Below are 17,365 nucleotides of genomic sequence, written 5' to 3'. Positions count from 1 at the left end.
ATTTTTGCCAAAGAACTAAAATATCAGGATGATAACTAAGACCTATTAATGTGGATAGTGCAAAATTTATATTTTTTTTTAATACATAAGCTTTTGTCAGATTTGCCTTGCTAAAATTAATCCTGAACCTGTGCAGAGTCTATAACTTATTTAATTTTTGTGCTAAAACTTGAAGAATTTACAGGCTTTACTATGGCATGTAAATGGTGCTCTTAAGTTCTAAGATTACCATATTTTTTGGGACTGGGAATAGATTTAAAGATATGCTTAAACTTAAAATAAACTGGCACTCTTTATGATATAGACTGCCGCACCATATAGTGCATAGAGTTCATTTAGCTGCTGCTAGAGTGTTAAGAATTTTACAGACTTAAAATGTCTTTATTTAGTATATGAAAACATGTAATCATCTGTTTGCTCCACTTGTGTTGTTGAAAACCCATCACAATTGATTGATTTAAGAATGAGACATGCAGTAATATTATTATGGATGTGAAAATGTGCATTCATGAGTGTGACAGTTTGAAGGAGGCCAAATATTTTGAGCTAGTAAACCCTAGAAGCCTTTACTGTGGACCAACCAGTTTTTCCAGGCAAAATGGAGCCCCCCAGAAGCATTTTCAGTGACCATGATGTCATATTGAAAAAGTTGTGTATCTCTGGGAGGTTATTTTTAAAAGTAATGAAAGCTTCAGACTTCTGGCACAATTATTTAGTCCGAAAAAATAGGACTCTTAGAACTTGAATGCACCTTGTATATGACATTTCAATATCCATTCATCCATATAAGTTACTGTTACAAAACTGGCCATCCCCCTTAAGTGTAAAAACAATGTTGTGTGACTTTTTTTATCGTTTCTTCTAAGTACCGAAGTTGCAAATGTGGCCAAAAAACGCTCCTCTTGTCACCAACTCCCATGTTATTTATACTTACAGTACTCTACTTCATAAGTAAATATTTATTAATCTCTATGGTTAGAGAAGAAATTAAGATGGCTAGTTAGAGAGAATTTTGTTTCTTGTGACTGGCAACCTGTTAAGTGATGTCTTTCCTTGTGAATAATTATCCTGAATACAAGAAATAACACCTGTTATATTGTTGTCATTGGACTGCTTTCAAATGGCTTAATATATACCTTGTAAGGTAAATATAAACATGTTGCAGTGTATATGACAAGTATGGAGTAAATATTACCTTTTTGCTTAATTCTGTAATATTTTAAGTATCTCTCTCTCTTTCTCATAAAATAATGCAACAACATGCCAGAAATCTTTTACAAGGATAATCTCAGAAGTATCCGATCCTACAAAGAAAACATAAAAATTTTGGAAAAAAATGTATTAATATGTCTACATGATCTCTTTTCAGCTCTGTACACTTTTCCCAGCGATGTTCAATAAGTTTGATACCCTTTTTATAATAAGAACTGTCTTGCTCCTCAAAATAGCCATTAAGTGCCGACATCACTTCTTCACGGATGGAAAATCATTTACCACCAAGCCAATTTTTCAACTTTGCAAACAGAAAATAAAGGAGGCTAAACCTGGCAAATAGGGTGCATGAAGTAGCAATTCAAACTTTAATTCATGAATTTTGGCCATTGCAATAATGGATTTTTGAGCTGGTGCATTGTCTTGATGAGACAACACTTTCTTCTTAGCCAAATGCGGCTGCTTTTGCTTGATTTCTTCGCTCAAAAATTGCAATAAGTTCACATATTACTCCCCATTGATGGTTTTTCCTTTTTCAAGATAGTCAATAAAAATTATCCCGCACACATCCCAAGAAACTGACTCCATGACCTTGCCTGTAGATGAAATGGTCTTCACCCTCTTTGGGGTTGGTTCTCCCTTTTGAATCCATTGTTTTGATTGTTCTTTTGTCTCGGGTGTGAAGTAATGGGCCCATGGTTATGAAGTGGAGCACAAGTTTTGCTTTGCTGGTGTGAAACTTTGCTAAGCACTCAATTGAATATCTTCACGACACTCATATTGCTTGAGTGTGAGTACACACGACACCCATCTTGCACACAGCTTTCTCATGACAAAATTTTCGGTTAATATGCGATGTCGCGCCCTTTTGAAATGTCTTCTATGTTTGCTAGCTCATGCACTTTCAGTTGCCAATCATCCAGTATCACATGGTGGCTATTCTTCACCATTTCTGGAGTCGACACCTCATTGGTTCGACCTATGCAATGCTCGTCTTGACAGCTTGTACGGCCTTGTTTAACTCTGCTACCCAGTATTTTACTGTTGTAAACTAAGGAACAGATTCACCCAGAGTAGAATCCAGTTCAGCTTTGACATTGGTTGGGCTGAGGCCTTCCAAATAAAAGTATTATGTCACATAATGATGACCAATATTTGCCATTTTCACAAATTCGCAGAAAACTTTCACAATTGATGGCTGCCAAACAAATTCTAAACAGCATAGCGTGTTCAAACTTGAAACATATGCTACATAGATTCTATAATTTCTAACAGTGTTATTTCTCAAACAACTAGTGCCATCTCCAGGTCTGGCCGGGTACTTCTGGGCCTTCCCAAGTATATGTAGGCATTACTAGGGCTGGAAATGCATAGTATTCAATTTAATGTACTATAAAGATTTTCCTTCTTAGAGTATTTGGTAGCTTTTGTACATACTTAATTATTTTATTGATGTGTGTGAAAGGTATTACCAGTCATCAAGGATGATTACTAAAATCTTACTTGGGTACTTGAGTGGCCTGCAATTCCAAGAAACTGCGGGAGATGCCACGACAGTTACTTTTGACAAAGTCATCTGCTAATATGCATTACAATGCAACAATTTAAAGGTGTAAAAATCATTCACCTTAACCAGGATTTGAACCTGGATCATGCATTGTTATGCATATTAGAGGATGACTCCGTCAAAAGTTAGTGTTCCGGCATCTCCTGCAGATTCTTGGAATTTATCAAAGTTAAAAGAACCTAAGTGTTTAGAGTTAGCTTCAACTTCGTGGGCTGTGGCGCCTGACTACAGATGCGTTTGGCATTGTTTGTACAGTATTTTGTCACAGCATCTTGTTCCTTTAAAGCCCCCAGAATTTCTAAGTGCAAGAAGATGCCTCGATAGCTTAGCAGACTAAAGCACTTGGCCAAAAATCAAGGGATCCGGGTTCGAATCCCAGTCAAGGGAATGATATTTACACTCTGAAATTGTTGCTTTGGCCTCTAATTACCGGCTAATAAATATAGATCTTAGTAAATATTTATTTTTGCAAGGGTCAAAGACTGAAAAAGTTGTAGCATCAATAGCTTTTGATAATGAAATTTAGAGAAGTATTCAGTAAAAGTTACTTTTTTCTAAAAGTAAAGGAAATTTTTCTTTTGCCTCTTGAGATAATGCAATTAGGCAGTTCAACTTGTCAAGCTATATGACTTTTTCCTTCTTCATTTGTGGATGATACGGTATTTTTTGTGTTTTAACTTTGAATTCTTTAATCTGGAATTCTGGTATTTCTCATATAGCGGCATAAATTGGTCATGAGTGTACACCTGTCTTAAATTTTGCTGAGTCTGTCTCATATTGTAATTTGTAAAGGACACTTAAATTTATTTAGTTAATTTCATATTTGTCAGAAATACTTTGTATTATGTCTTGCATTAAGTAAAGGTCATTCTGCTCTAATGCATAAGTTAGTTGATAGTTATGCTTGGCCCATGAATAATTGTTAATATCAATGACAGTAAATTATTCCTGTTAAAAAACAAATTAAATTGAATTTTCATTTAGTGCTTTGCCAATGAATGTAATTTTTAAATCTATTCAATGTTATTTCCTTTTTTTCCAAATTTTGAATTATATACCACACATTTGATACCTGAGTTTTTGACATTTTCACTCATAATCATTGTCAAATTCCTCATCATAACGTGGTGCTTACTCTTATTCATTGTGTTGTAGGTTTTTCCCATGTTTATATTTACTTAATCTTATTACAATGTGAAACTCCATGTCAAAGGCTATTTACTGGGGTTAAATTGGTGGAAATTCTTATGTTTCTTCAAAATTACATTGGCAACTTGCTCTTAACCTGTCAAAAGTTGATTGCTAAGTAAGCAATTATATTTCTTGAGGCACCACAATAGTCCAAACTAGACCTCTCTCATTTCCCCTATCCAAATGAAGTCGTGTATTGACATTTCTGGTTTTCATTGCACTTCTAGTTATAATCTATTGTAGTACTTATATGCATGCTAAGTGAGTATGTACCAAATTGAATACAGTTCTGTTATGAATTCATTAAGAAATTTGACAATAATAATGATTTTAATCAAATTCTATTCCAGGGTTGCACAGGACTCTGTTAGCAGTAGGTCTACACCCTCCTTTTCTTTCAGCCCAACTTTGTCTAACTCTTCTGCATCATCTTCTGGAACATCTGGTAGCAGCAGTCAACGTTCAGATCAAAATCATGACTGTCACCTTACTGATTTAGAGTAGGGCAATATATTCATTCCTCTTAATATTATTATTATTGATAATTTTGGCTTTGTCAGCCATTGTAAAAAGTGCTCAATAATTAAATACAATGAAATAAAGTGTTTCTTTGGGCCATCATTGAAAGTCAAGGAGGCTTTGTAGTATTCATGCGTTGTTTACAAATCCAGAATAAAAGTGCACGGTATGCTAATGGCACACAAAGGATGGTATCAAATATGCTGTTCTGTGTTTTAACCTATTAGTGTTGTCCATCCTGGCTTTTTAATATTAAGTAAACAAATGCCTATGATGAGTGAATATTGTAGATCTGGTGGTTTATTAACTATAATCTGATGGTGTGTATGTGTGGCATGTGTGATTTGGTGCAAGAGTAAATGCGTATTTGTCTGCCATTAATGTGCATGTTTCTTTTCAAACAGTTGCTAATTTAAATTTAAAATTTTTGACGGATTCAAATTCTGATCTGTTGTTAAGTTAGTGGGGGAACATTCAATTCAGTATAAATTCTCGGTCTGTTAAAGACATCGGTTATTTCTTGGAAAATTTCCTGGACTTTCGGTGATTATTGTGATGTTAACATGACATAAGTGTATTTTTTATTTTTCTGTGAGGGTTGTATTTACTTTTATTATGCAGGCAACTGACTGTTTAGTGTTAAGTAACATGGTTGTGTATCCCTGTTCTCAACTACTAAGTTTTATTGGAATTATTTTTCGAGAGAGTTACGTAAGTTTTGAAAATAAAATTCAGTTCAATGTCATTCTACCTCTTGGATTCAAGTTTCTTATGTGGAGCCATTAATTTAATTGCTGTTGATAGGTATTTTTTGAACTATGGTGTACAAATTGTCTGGATAGGATTTCATAGACTGAAATTGTGAAATGATGAAAGAGGAGTTCTAAATTGCTTGGAGTATTTCAGACATGAAGAAAACCTTCAGTCAGGAGGTTGTACCAACAGATTTTATCAAATCATTGTGCTGTGCCCCCTGGTGACATAGTGAAAGGCATACAATGCCATGCTCTCTAAAATGCACAACCTCTTAAAACAAAAAATACTGTACCGACTGACATTACCTCACCACAAATTTTAAAATTACTACTCTATTTGCCTTCTGTAGCCAGCATTCTTAACTTGAAATTGTCAATAATCCTGCTTGCTATATTTTCTCTGCATGTTTTGTAATGTTCTGAGATTGGTGGTGATGAATGTCTTCTTCTGACTGTTAACTTTTGCTAAATCGTGAAAAAATAATATCCTTCCATGTCATGATATTATGATGATGATGATGTTGAAGAGAAACCTCCAGTCCATATGCCTAATGTTTTTTTGTGAATAGCTATTCTTAACAGTGAAATTAGAATTTCTCAGAGTTTGAATGTTTGACCATTAGAGTATGCCTTTAATTAGCTATGGCGATATTTCATATCATGGGCCATATAAAGATTGAGGAATTGCAATTTGTATAGTGAGGATTTCTTGTGTGAATCTTTCAACCTGAAAGTAAATACTTTCTATGGCTTGTAAAACTTTTGATCCCAAACAGACCCAATTGAATTATTTGTAATGTTAATCTTTGTAATGAAATTCCACTAAATGTATACAAATATGTTGGGAAAGGTGAATTGTTTTCAGCAAAACATTGGTGTGAGTTAGTAAGAATTGGTTAGGAACTAAAAGTAATGTGTAGATTTCTGAAGTATTTTGGGGGAGAACTTTGTGAAACATTCCAAAATCATCTTTCCCTTACATCATACATGTAATTTCACCTTAGTATAATTTCGTTACACTTGTACAATCATATGTGTATCATAAACTCATCCTTTTACTTTTCTTTCTTTCCCAGGGTGTAAATGTTATATGTTTTGGATTTCTTGGGTGAATTTTAAGAATGGAATGCAAATTTTCAGGTGGATTTAACCAACTAAAAAAGTCAACATTTAATGCATTTTAGACACCATCTAACTATAAATACACAAATCAATGCAGGTTTGATATTCCTTCTATCAAGAATTTCAAGGTTGAATATTTCATCGTACAGAAACAAATTGACCGCAGCATTTGTGTTGGCCATACATGACTGTTGTGAATATTTTATCATAAAGCTGCTACTTAGGACTGTTTTGAATTGTATATTCAGCTTTTAATTTGAACTGTTATTTTTGATAAAACCTCTTGGTACTGCCTTAGCAATTGTCGTTAGCATAAAATTTTGTGCACTTATCCATGGTGATTATTGAAATTAAGCAGAAAATTATTGTTCTGGAAATGTACATAAGTTACCATAAGAAATTATTTTCATTATTGGCTATCTCTTGATGTTTACCTTTGGACTGATTGTGTCAGAGCTGGTAAAGGAATTGTTCTTGTTGGTTAAAGAAGTGACATAAAGGTGGACTGATCCATGAAGATGTGGATATGGCATTCATACACTTACAACGCCATCCTTTACAATCATCAGTAAATAGTCACCCTTGTTGTAAAACAAAACTGAGAATTTCTCTACATTCAATAGGATCCAAGTTGAATCCCAGGAGAGCCTTGAATTGGATTTTGATGTATATTTAGTTCTTCCAAGATGGAAATATATAAATGCCATTACCAATGCCTCGGTAAATTTTGTTAATCTATTACGTCCTATGCCTGCATGACATCCTTGCCCATTTAATTAGGATTAAATTGGTGTCAGAGGTCCTTTTATCCTGTTTATTAAGTATATCTGATCTTATTCACGTATTTCTAATAACTTTCATACTCGAGGGGATGGCAAAGACCTTAAGTGAAGAGTATCTAAAACACTTTGATTCCAATTCCATTACTTGTATGAGTTCTGAAGAGTAAGTCACTGAATTCGTGTTTTTTTATGAAATTTACTTTTCTAAAATCAGCATTTAACTGTTATTTGAGGAAGCAAGTTAGTGTTCTATGCTAAGTAAATCATATTGCAAATGCAAAACTTTAAAATCAAGTAAACCCTAATGAAATGAGAAAGGGATGAGTAAATGGAGATATGGGTAGCATCTAGTGTAAATGTTTCCCTACAGGTACGATTGTATGCATTATCATGATGCATGTGTTTATCTTGTGATTTAGAATAACCAGTTGAGCTAGCCAGTGTATGTTTTCATTAGCCTTTTTTGTCTAGCTGTTTTTTATGGCAGCACTAGAAATCTTTTCCCATGGCTACAAGTCTTTCAATTACAAATGTACAGTAGATTATTAATGCCATACTGAAGTACATAATTTAATAAAATGTTGTATGACTTGGCTCCATGCATTGTTACCGTAGATAGGTCCAATTAGGTCTATTGTTTTCTTGAAAATGTCAAAAACGAAAGATGTGTTTTGTTTTGGTTTCATTTTTCCAATAACAAATACCTAGGCAAATGGTGCAAGCTGTAATGGTTTGGTGCATATTATTGTATTATCTAATGAATTATTTAACTAACTGACTAACATTTTTAATTTTAAGAGTAAAATGCTGTCTCAATATACTCTAAGATACACCTGCTATCCAGTTAGCTTTTTGGTAACTACAGTGCTCTAATGAGTAAGGAAGCCATATTGAAGATCCTTTGCTTGAAAATAATTTCAGAAACTGAAGATATAATACATCCACAAGAGAAAAAAATACCAAAACTTCGGGTGTAGCAAGTTTGAATTTTTTCATTTGCATTTTTATATATTTCCATAATAAATTGATAAGGGATTCATTAAAATTTCCTTTCCCAGGCAAAATACCTTTAAAAATTACAGTTAATTGTTGAAAAATTCTATTACATGTTACAGAATGTTCAACCATATTTACATTTTCTGAAGCACAAAATATTTTTTCTAAGAAATTGATATGCATGGAGTATGTCTATTGCAAGAGAAGCTCATGAAGGTTTCCTTCTGACTGTTCAACTCATTCCATATATTTTGCAGAGTTTCCCAGCAATTTTTAATCCATAAACATGTAAGCTATCATTGTAGAAGCAGCCACTTTTATCTCTTTTGACTCTAATTTATGTGATGAATTTGGTGTACACAATCTTGCTCAAACCAAAGTATGATACTCTATACCATTGCAAATATTTGAAACTTTTTGGTAGAGTAAATGATTAATTTTGGTGCAGAGGGAAACTGCCATGGCTTCCAAATTTAGGGGTCTGCAAAAATGTCAACTGGTTCGTTTAAAACTGCTACTGGGGAATCCAGATTAGTCTTTGACCCTTGTTTTTAGAAAGCTTCATTGGTGAATTCATTGACTCCGTTTAAAGTTACTGTTGCGGCATCTCCTGCAGTTTCTTTGGAATTTGTCAAAGGAAAACGCCATGAGTGTTTAAAGTTGGCTTTAACCTCGTGGACTGTAGCGCGTTGTGCACGACTACGAATGCCTGTGACATTGTATGTACGGTATTTTGTCACATCTTGTTCCTTTAAAAGCCCCAAAATGTCAGAGTTTAAGAGGATGCCTCGATAGCTTAACTGGCTAAAGCACTTGACTGGATATTAAGGGATCTGGGTTCGAATCCCAGTCAAGGCGAATGATTTTTACACTTGGAAATTGTTGCATTGAAATGCACATTAGCGGATGACTCCGTTAAAAGTTACTGTTGCGTCATCTCCCATAGTTTCTTTGGAATTCATCAAAAACCTTTGAAATCTAAACATTTATCCAAAGTTAAATTAATGTTGTAACAATGCAACAATTTCAGAATGAAAAAATCATTACCCTTGACCAGGTTTCGAACCCCAATCCTTCAATATCCTGATTTGAATCCCGGTCAAGGCAAATGAATTTTACACTCGGAAATTTTTGCATTGTAATGCACATTTAGAGGATAACTGTTAAAAATTACTTTTGTAGGATCTCCTGGAGTTTCTTGTAATTTAGTGAGATTCAAGTTAATCTGGTACCAAATACTTGTAATGCAGACTTCAGGATAAGCAACCTGTTACCTCCCCTATCCCACTTTTTCCCTGGTAGTTATGATATCCAGGGAAACTAAATCTTTGGTTTAGCTGGAGGTGCTCCCAAGGTATTTTGTAGGTTTTAACCCAATACCAGTGGTCGCCCAAATATTGTTAACTAATAGGTGACCATGATGCCAAATCATGAAAAAGTATATATCTCACCATCCCTCATTTTCAACAACTAATTCTACAAGATATACTTGTATGTATTACCTTGGTTCTCCTCATGATTTTGCATTTTCTCTTTTAATATTCCTTAAATCCACTCATATTGCTATCAATTATCTTCCTTTTGTTGATCTTTCAGTTGACATAAACGGGGAGTGCACAACTAGTGTGCATAAATCTTTACTCTATTGATTCCCTACTTGGTTCAAAAAACGCACCAGTCCTGATAGAGAACTGCCCATATGTTAGCAAACAATGTAATATATTCAACAGATTCAGGCAATTAATTAATTAAAAATAGCAATTTTCCACAAAAATAATTCGGCATGTGCTAGTGATAACATTCCCTCCTACACCCTTTCCCTAAAACCTCGCTAGGGCGCCCCCTTAAAACTATACAGTGATCCCAATCTTTACCCTTCAACTCAGTGCTTATTTGTGTATTGATACCTTGTTCCCAGACCACGACCATAGGGAAAAACCCCCGATCCCGTCCTCTTCCCCCGCGGCCCGAAGAGCTTTGCGGCGCACCGTGGGACACCCTCAACGAGACACCCCCCCTCCATTCGGCCACGACGCGCTCTCCGGACTCCTAGGGTCTTTGCACCTTGTCTTCCCCAACCCTCTTCCCCCCACCCCACTCACATAGTCACCCATTCTGCCTTCCACCTTCCCCCCTCTTCCCCTCTTTTCCTCCACCCTCCCCTTACTTGCCTTTAATCATATATATACTGGACTCTGAGGTTTAACTATCACCTGATGATGATGTAGTAACATTGAAACCGGTCGCATTAAATTTTATTTTTGTGGAAAATTGCTATTTTTAATTAATCATGATATTCCACCATATCACGCCTGAAACGTCTCTTTTTAGATTCAGGCAAGATGTAGTGAAAGTTGGTCATTATGTTGAAACAAATTTTCACTTTTCTACAGATTCATTGTAACGTACAATGCATTTCAGTTCATCACACCATCTTCAGGTACAAGGTCAGGTCTTATACCTGAAGATGGTTCAATGACCTGAAACGTGCTGTACATTATAATAAATCTGTGGAAAAGTGCAAATTTGTTTCTCATAAATAATGTAATCCTGCTCTGGTCCCATGTTGACATTGTCACTGATGATATTTTCCTAAAGAAGAAGGAAAAAGGTTACTCCACACTGGCTTTCCTATTGCCAAGTTTAAATATATTTATTACTCCAGTAATCCCATAACCTACCAGGCATTTTACTACGGAGAGCAAGGTTCTGGATGAAAAATTAGTCCAATGTTAATCTTTTAGCAGAGGTTAGCAAACTATGATCTGTCGGCCAAATCTTGAATACTGCATGTGTACAAAGATATTTCATGCGTGAGGGCACCACCAATTAACAAATGATGGTCAAAATCGTATATTAATGAAACTTCCCGAAGGAAATACATCAATATGCCTTTTGTTTAGGCCATACAAGGCTCTTTGCAAGATTAAACATAAAAGGTGTATTTGCTTGGTGGGAAGAGGCAAAAAATATTTTCACCCTTGTGGTCAGCACTTACAATATAGGTAGCTCAAGTGACCAAGAATGTCACAAGAAAAGTGGTAGTTTCACCTCTTTTCATAAGTTTTGCTTGGAAACGTCTGATTGACTCAATTTCAAAATAATAAAAATTGACTTGGAATTTTATGATTTTACCTGTGCGATTTTTATTTTTGTTGCTGACTTTGGTGGAAAACCTTCATTAATAAGGTGGCGATTGTATAGCTAGATTTTCTTCAAAAGTACAGTATTTGTCTTTTTTTTTACTAGATAACAGTAATTGCAATACTCCCAGCTAACAAGAAAACTTGGAAAAAATAGAGGAGTCACTTCATAAGAAAATTTCAATTTTAAGTGAGTCTGCTAACAAACTTAAATTAATTGTTAGGTTATTTATTAGCTAAGCAGAGAATAACTAATGACCAATTGGGAGTGAATGCAATCGTATGATTGGAGTGTCTGAAGAGATTTCCTGGCAAAACATTTTCATGAAGTAAGCCTTTCTACAAGATCAATTTTTATTGTTTATTCGATTTCAATCTCAGTCTAGAGCAACTGAATAATTAGAATCTTGAATAGTTATCTGCATTAGACAACTACAGGAAGGAATGCTCTAAAAGGCAAGATTGGGTTAACTCTGCACAAGCCCAGGTAGAATCTGTTGTGTTACTACTTGAACTCGGTAGGACACAACGTGGCTTGTTTAGACATAATTCACAAAGCTTACCCTAATTTAAGCTGCTCAGAACCAATGGTTACTGATTATATTAATCATTGATGTATATTTTTTATAATATACTCAAAGCTATCATGTGTTCTGTGTAGGGTCAATGGTGAACTTACTGCCTCGTTGACTTAAAATCACCATGAAACTGTTTTGAATAGATAACAGAAGAAGCAATTCAACAATTGGTAATTATTGAAGACCATGGTTTTGCCACTGGCTTCATTCAAATCATTGTTACTTCAGTGTTGTTCACTAAATAAGAGCTGACAAGCCTGTACTGTCTGCCAAACAACAGGTTGTGGTAACATTTTATTGTATATATTTTATCTCTGAGCCAAGATTGTTTTATAAATAAGAAGAATCATAATTAAATGTTAGGTAACAGTTGCTTTGAGTCGCCTTTTTCTTTAATTCAACCTAAAGTTATGAATAAATATGGTGCTGTAATAATACTGCAGCAAAACCATTACAATTAATACTTTGCTTTAGTTTTTTTTATCCAAATCCCTTTTCTAAAGTTTTCAGAGGAAACTATCTCCATTCCTACATGAAACATTTTCTGCCCCAGAACTTTTAATCTTTGCAAACTCTTGAATGCAAAGGATATTTCAAATTTAGTTGATCTGAAATTGGAAGTAAGTAATCATCAAGGCAATGAATGCTCAGAAGGATTATTCTAATATAGTTTTAAATTGCCTTCCAATAAATTATGCCGCTCGATTAAAATAATATTATAATGGCCTTATTAACGTTTTCAATTATTCATCCATATTAAAATATCTCTTAAAAAGCAATTTTCGATGAGCTGCAATAAATATTTTTGCAGACTGGGTATTTGGCAGTGAAATACTGATAGGTAACCAACTGTCAATCTTAAATAAGTAATCGCTTTTGAGAATGCAATTTATATTTACGACAGTGGCTTCATTAAAATCGGCGTTGTTCACCGGATAAGAACTGACAATCCTGTACTGTCTGCCAAACAGCAGTCTGTGGCTCAGTTGCGGTAAGATTTTATTGTGTGTTTCTTGTCTGAGCCAAGATTTTTTCTATATAAGAAGACTCAACTAAATATCAATCTCAAATAAGTTATCGTTTCAAAGTTCACCTTATTATTCAATCAATTTAAAGGTACCTATTTAATTGATTTTTTCGTTAATACTGTATTTTGAATTTTAACCCTTAGCTTGCTAAAATTGATAACGCAAGAAACCTTACAATAGAAACTGACCCAATTCATGATGATAATCAATTCCTGAAACACAATGATATCAATTCTCTCACACTTCGTTTCCGGTGACTACTGCCTCGGTATAATTGTTGTAACTGTATTTTGAATAATTTCAAAAGAGAAGTTTTTAGCATATTGCTTATCTATGTAGACATTTACTTCACTGTTGACTCTTGGAAAACTAGAGGTATATGAAACAATGCAAAAACCGTAACTCTATGCCAATATCTTTTTCTCTTCCTTGTGACTACCACTGCTATCACATGTACCTTCCCATTCTGGTTCTCTTCCCGTCACTTCTTGCTTTATGTGAGTGGAAATTTACTACCCATTGAACTTACCAATATTTCTATGCTAACATGGGTGTGCGATTTAAGAGTCGTCAGTCAATCGTGAGCATTTGATTTGTGTTGCATTACTATGGTGAGTTTTCTATGAATCCAATTATATTATTCTGTTTCCTTCCTCATATTCGGGACATCTGCTACCACAGAAAAGCACTTTCCACATCACACACACTTTTTTTAGTGGAGTTATTGCTTCTCTGAGCTACGAAGTTAACGTTTTTATTGAATTCAACTCAAATTTTCCTCGCATTCGGTATCGTGGTCGAACCGAACCAACGGAAGTTATTGAAAGTCAGTTCCTCCCCCAGATTTGAAATTATATTTTTGAGAACCAGAGTAAGGGAAAGGTTTTGTAAAGGCAATTTGACCAATTGAAACTTTCACGTTAGATCTCCAAAAGTCGACCGCAATAATCTGAGGATCGACCCGTAACGTGATTCCATGGGAACGAGCGTCAACAGTTACGGAGTTATTTAGAATAAAAACATCGTTACCATGGAAGTACGCTGTGCCTGCAGAACACATTTCCTTGTCGGAGGACTAAGCCTCTGAGGGGTAAGAGTCGCTGATTTTATCAAAGTGCCTTTAGGAAAACGGCAAATGTCTTCAGATTCTCTTACAACTGTTTCTCGCGACGCACGAGAATTCGTGAGTATCCAAATTCATTATTATCCCGAAGTCCTGTGACGGTGTAAGTTAGCAGTAAGAATGTTTGTATTCGGTAGGTGATCAACGTATTCCTTGGCTGCCCTAGCCATTAGTTCGAAATATGGGCATTGGCACTGTGTGGCAAATAATGGGTTTTTGGTGCAATGCAATCGCAGTTGCGAGAACCCCATCAATACCTGAGAGCGAGACCTCGATTCCAAATATTTTGTTTTCTTGCCAAAAAATGTAAACAATCTGTTGGGTAATTGTTAAACCTTTTTATCCGTGTTATGTCCCTTTTGCTAATACATGGAAACTAGTGGACAATTATCCTGACAAAGTTCTGTCGCCTCCTTCATCCTGTCATAATTTGTATCACTCCAAAAAAGTCCATCTGTTTGGAGCAAATCAGAAGATATAACTTCCTTACATGCAGTATGAGATGCCTACCCTCCCCACGCCTTCAATCTCACTTAATTAGCATTCTGACTTCATCATCATAACTTTCAACATTGCATGTCATCACACCTGGGATTAGATTTATGCATATATTTTAATTCTTCTATTTGATAACCATTTTCTGGCCTGAAAAAGCTGTACTTAAAATTTTACCATGATATTTCGTATACGTACTTAATCTTGAATCTTCCCATATAGTTTTCACTCTTTTGCTTTCCTCAGATGTCTTAAACAAGGTTTTACAATTTAAAACTAATGAGTTTATTCTACTTTTGTTTTACATCATCTTTTACTGTAGAGAAACATATTTCCATGCTAAAATTCCATTTACATCTGCTACCATCCATGTTGCACATTCATTGAAAAGTGGTCCTTTTTAATTCGTCATGAGCATGTTGTGTTTCTGTTTTAACTGGTCCTTTGTATTTATCATCTTGGTTAGAATAAAAAAAACCACACAGTAATCAACCTGAAGGTCGGTTTGGTAGGTAATGGCATAGTTCACCCAGTTAGTTAGATATAATCAAGTTATTTTCAACTCCCTTTGGCTAATATATGAGGCATTTATTATTCCTAATACTAGTGCAGTGGTTAATGTAGATTTTGGCTTGAGGCACTGACTAACCACTGCCACATTTTTAAGCATTAGCAAACATGGCACAGTGTGACACCTGGTGCAATGACCATTCTTCTCTCATGTTCTGCCTCCATTCTGCTAATCATGTTCATTTTACTCCTTTCTCTAAATAATCTGCCTAGCACTCACCCCCCTGTCAGTCTTCAATATGCCATTGCCAACTGAAATGTTTCAATGTGATTGTATGCACTTTCTTGTATCCTTTGGAGTTCTCCCAGCAACCTTTTCTTTCCCTAGTAGGCACCAAGTCTCCCTTTCTACTGAATAGGTATGAGGTCCAATGTTTCCTTGATAACATGGGGCAAGCTGGTATGACATGGTGATACCAGGATTCCCCCAGCACCCAAATAAATGCATTAAGTGTAAAGATGTGTAAGTTAATGAAAATAAGCATCTCTTTCTTTTTCTAAAAGAATTGGTAATCTCAAATTTGGGATTTCTCTCATCCTTTCTCTTTTATTTTCCTTTAATTCCATTTTATTTTATCCATTATTCTCCCCACCCACTATTCAAAAGTCTCAAATCCATGCTTATCCACTTGCCTTAAAAACCAAGTTTCTGCATCCTACAAAACTACTTTCCTTAACATAGCTGTTCATATGGTGATGATAGGTTGAAGAACAGATCATAATCCTTTCTTAATATCCTTAGAAGGCCTGTTATCAACTCCCTTCTTGTTAAAGATTATTTCCCTTATGGAGTTTAATTGTCTGTACTACTCTACCCTTCTTCATCCGAATCACTTTCTAGACATCAAACTGTTCTACCTACTGCAATTCACGCCCTCTAATTTTAATCTTCCTTTCCAATGCTCTAAAAAACAGTGTTTGTTTTATTTATATTGATTCTAATCCCAGACCTAATACATTATGATTATCTAATGTGCTGAGCAGTGATAGTAATCTTTTGACTGATTTACTAGCTAAATTTTGATCACAAATCTACAAATCTGATTTAATGAACTAACCACCTACTGTAACTACCACTTTCAGCTGTTTCACCATTTTCTCTAAATGTGCTTAGGAAAACATGGCTGGAAATGGACAGCCATCTCATGCCCCTGCTTAACAGTACCTTACTCAACTCTCCATTCACTACCAATGATAATACCTTTACATTTTATTTGTCCAGCGATCCAGTTGTTATAACTGTTATACTTGATATAAGACATGTCAGGGTAAAGTAACAAAATACATACAATGGATACAAGACACATATCGGGCATTATTAAGAAATTCATAAATTGAACTAAATATTTTTGATTTTAAGAACCTAAGCACATTGACTAAAAATGCAGCCACACTTTTTTGGGTCTTATTCTCAGCTGTGAGTTTATTATAAAGTTGAAGGCCCATAACGTTTGGATCAGCACCTGCATTTTTTGTGCGTACATATGAAACGTGCAGCTGCTCATTTTGCCTTGTAGAATATTTATAGATATGGCAATTTTTCACACACCCAGATCTCTTTTTGTATATACTACAGCAAGAAAAATATGAAGTCATGGCGCTGGCAATACATCCAATTTTTTAAAGAGAGGATGGCAAGGGGCATTGTGTTTAGCAAAAGTCATGAGCCGAATGGCTCATTTTTGGACCCTGAAAATGGATAAGGTCTTAGATAATGAACCCCAGTAAAGTATACTATAGGATATGTGGGAATAAAATTCTCCATAGCATAGTGTACAGAGCAAAGTGAAACAGTGAATCTAATGGACCTAGCAGGCTGAGCTTAACGAACTAGTTAAAGTACATATGTGTTCATCTCAAGAGATTTGAAAATTGATGTAAAAACTCAAAAATTTGGTATTTTGTACCTGTGAGATCACCTTCCCATCAACTTAAATAAAAATTACTTCGCTTGCTTTATTTTTTGCGAAGTAAATTGGGTGAGACTTTTCTATATTTAAATCTAGGTAATTATTATGACACCAGCAAAGTAAGGTGTGACTAATCTGTTTAACCTTGACTGCCAATTCATCAAAAGTTGGCAATATAAGGATAATATTGGTGTCATCAGCATATAACAAGGGGGTATCATCATTTATGTGTTGAAAACTATCTACAAGTTAATTTATATAAGAAAGAAACAAGACATGCCCGAGAACAGACCCTTGAGGAACATCTCGACTAAGGATCTTACTTGGGGAACAAAAGATGCACCATTTTTAGAAATAACCATGTGTTGTATTCT

General features: G+C 35.0%; 1 protein-coding gene and 1 non-coding gene across 3 annotated transcripts in view; both read left to right on the top strand.

The window, feature by feature from the left end:
• Nucleotides 1-7,081, top strand: part of Iru (E3 ubiquitin-protein ligase Iruka) — a 30,319-nt gene extending 23,238 nt beyond the window's left edge. The window contains exons 8-9 of one of the 2 annotated variants that reach the window (XM_071593453.1): nt 4,321-4,470; nt 6,321-7,081. In XM_071593453.1, coding sequence (XP_071449554.1) covers nt 4,321-4,470; nt 6,321-6,327 — 157 coding nt within the window. In that variant the 3' untranslated portion in view covers nt 6,328-7,081. Of the gene's footprint in view, nt 1-4,320; nt 4,471-6,320 lie in introns of those variants that run through there. The other variant, XM_071593454.1, reaches the window with a different exon arrangement.
• Nucleotides 7,082-8,929: 1,848 nt separating this feature from the next.
• On the top strand, nt 8,930-9,002 carry TRNAS-GGA (transfer RNA serine (anticodon GGA)). The gene has a single exon. It is a non-coding gene; the product is annotated as a tRNA-Ser (tRNA).
• The last annotated feature ends 8,363 nt before the right edge of the window (nt 9,003-17,365 follow it).

This window comes from Hetaerina americana, unplaced genomic scaffold (genome assembly GCF_022747635.1).
Source record: "Hetaerina americana unplaced genomic scaffold, ioHetAmer1.1.p SCAF_6, whole genome shotgun sequence".
In the NCBI taxonomy this organism is placed as follows: Eukaryota; Metazoa; Arthropoda; class Insecta; order Odonata; family Calopterygidae; genus Hetaerina; species Hetaerina americana.
Note: the sequence above shows the minus strand (reverse complement) of the source record. Positions and strands in the feature narration are given on the sequence as shown.